Source organism: Centruroides sculpturatus, unplaced genomic scaffold (genome assembly GCF_000671375.1).
Source record: "Centruroides sculpturatus isolate CEXI.00-Female unplaced genomic scaffold, Cexi_2.0 scaffold944, whole genome shotgun sequence".
NCBI lineage: Eukaryota > Metazoa > Arthropoda > Arachnida > Scorpiones > Buthidae > Centruroides > Centruroides sculpturatus.
This window is the reverse complement of record NW_019385062.1, coordinates 28,544-31,251: the sequence shown is the minus strand read 5'-3', so window position 1 is coordinate 31,251 and position 2,708 is coordinate 28,544. Positions and strand designations below refer to the sequence as shown.

General features: G+C 27.5%; 1 protein-coding gene across 1 annotated transcript in view; it reads left to right on the top strand.

Annotated features, from left to right (window-relative positions):
• Positions 1-1,327, top strand: part of LOC111634118 (protoporphyrinogen oxidase-like) — a 23,945-nt gene extending 22,618 nt beyond the window's left edge. The window contains exons 9-10 of the mRNA XM_023378809.1: positions 615-764; positions 1,101-1,327. Coding sequence (XP_023234577.1) covers positions 615-764; positions 1,101-1,274 — 324 coding nt within the window. The 3' untranslated portion in view covers positions 1,275-1,327. The remainder of the gene's footprint in view (positions 1-614; positions 765-1,100) is intronic.
• Positions 1,328-2,708: the final 1,381 nt, after the last annotated feature.

Sequence of the window (2,708 nt, the reverse complement as noted above, 5' to 3'; positions counted from 1 at the left end):
CCACACGGCATGATTTGCATAAGACTATGGCTTGGGAATCACAGATTTGCATAACGTTACGGCTGGTGATGGCTAATTGGTCGGCCGGGAATTACGCCACACGACATTTGCATAGTGCTACGGTTCAGTAAGCACTAATTGGTCATCTAGTCCGATGTTGATGCTATTAAAAGGCGACAGTTCGACACACCGGATATACGTCACTCTTGTCTAAGTTTGACTTGGGAATTTTTTTGTTCAATAATAAATGTGAATTCTTCTTCCTGGAAAAAATAAGACATTCCCTGAAAATAAGACCTAGTGCATTTTTCAGAGCTAAAATTAATATAAGACACTGTCTTATTTTCGGGGAAACACGGTAGCATTTTAAAAATGAGATTTGAGATTGAGGTCAAGTTATCTAGAACATAATTGAAAAAATAAACTTGAACTGAAATGAGTGAAGCTTGATAACCATCATTTTTTTTTTTTTTTCATATTAATTCAATAGAGAAAGTTTTAACAATATTAAGTTAGCTTTTTAATCTGAATTATAATTGATATTAATCTGTAATATATCTCAATTTGATATATTTAACAAATATAAAAATGCATTATAAATATTTATTTTTTAGTGTATGATGGGAGGACATTGGTTCAGTCATCTTTTTGGTAATGTAGATAAAGTGTCTTCTGATATGCTCTTAGATACTGCAAAAAATGAAATTGAAAATCATCTTGGCATTAAAGAATCTCCAGTGAGACATTGTGTTACTATTTATAAGGTACAAAATTTTGAATATAAATTATATTTTATATAAACTGAATATCAATAAATATTTTGTTCCTATTGAAAATCAAACAATTCACTATATTAACCCAGTATAATATAGTGAATTGTTTGATTTTCAATAGCAACAAAATATACTGGACTATTATGATTTGGTAGTATGAATAGCAACACAGATTTTCTACCTTTTTTGTTTTGGCCTTTTTAAATTTAATTAATCTAAATTAATAATTAATGAATTAACAAACATAATAATTAGATAAGAATATTAAATTCTTATAATTCAATGAATCATTAAGATTTATTAAATATGATTTGTTTTGTTTTTTAGAACTGCATTCCTCAGTATAAAGTAGGACATTATTCTATCATTAACAAATTGAATGAATTTATTACAACAAATAAATTACATTTAAGTTTACTTGGAGCATCTTACGAAGGAGTTGGAGTAAATGACTGTATATTTAATTCAAGAAAAAGTGTAGAAAGTTATTTAAAGAGATAAAATTAAAAATATTTTTACCAGTGAAAGATTATTCATAAAATAGTTTAATTATATCTTCTTATAGAGTGCAACTCAAAACTTTAGGGACAGGTATTATTTCCTATTTTCATCAAAATTAAGCATTAGATGTATATTAAATTTTAATATAATAGACAGAATTGAAACACAAATAAGTATCAATAGTAAAGAAACAAAACAATTCATTTAGTCTTAAGTAATTAAATATAAAAAAAAAAATGAATGTGATGACAAATACTGATTTAAACTTTAGTCAGGTTCCAAAGTTTATTAATAATTATAATTCACACAATAAAAACTACATTTAAATAATACTCAAACTCATTACAAGTTAAACTTAGGTTTATCCATGTTAGTTAACTGGAGTAAAAGACACAAAAGTTTATACTGTCAGAAGTAAAGCTTCATAGGATTTTGATCCAACATTCCTAAAAAACCTGCAGGGAGATAGTAGCCTTAATTAACAGATCTCATAATGTTATAAATGAAAGAATAAGAGTTCCTATTATAGAAAGAAGAATTTAAGTGAAAGATTATGAAATTAACTCTGAGAGAAAACAAGGATTATTAGACAAGTTTTTGAAATCAGATGCTCTGCAAGTAAAGTTCTAGCTGTTCTCCAACTTTTTGTTAATATATCTATAGTGAAGAGAGTAATGCATGAATGATGTAGATTTAGCTGGACAGACTGAAAGCAAACCCAAGTTGAGAAATAATCACATTGCAGCAAGGAAACAATTTGGAAAAGAAAGTATGGTCACAGATGGTAAATTCATTATTTTGAGTGGTAAAAAGAAACTTAATTTGGATGGCCCAGATAATTATAAATATTTTGGCATAATTTAAAGAATGAACCTAAGACTATATTGTTGGTGGATGGGAGGAAGTGGCATTATGGTACGGATAGGATTCAGATATGGTGTTAAAACAGGGATGGCTTTTTTTAAAGGGCAACCAAAATTCCAATGACTAGATTTATTTATTATTGGTTTTTTTTTATTACCTAAAGCCTATTTACTTGCAGGGGAAGAATGGATCTTTATCTTTGTCCATACTATGAATGTGACAAAAGGATTTTTCAAGGTATAGGAAATTAATGTTTTGAAGTTGCCAGCAAACAGTTCAGTTAAATTTCATCAAAAGCTTGCTAATTTTGTTCCATTAGTTATGAAAACATTTTCACGGCTAATAGAGCAAAACATTCATAGCTTTAGTGTGAAGCCAGTATTTAAAAATAAATAAATAAATACAAAAAATGAATTTGATGACAAATACTAGCTCAAAACTGTAGATATACATATATTTATTTATTTAGTAAAAAGTGCCAGTTAGCTATTGATCTTAACCCCCATTTAACAAAACATAAAAGAAACATATAAAAACCTTGTAAAAATATGTTTTTTTATGTATCTTTTA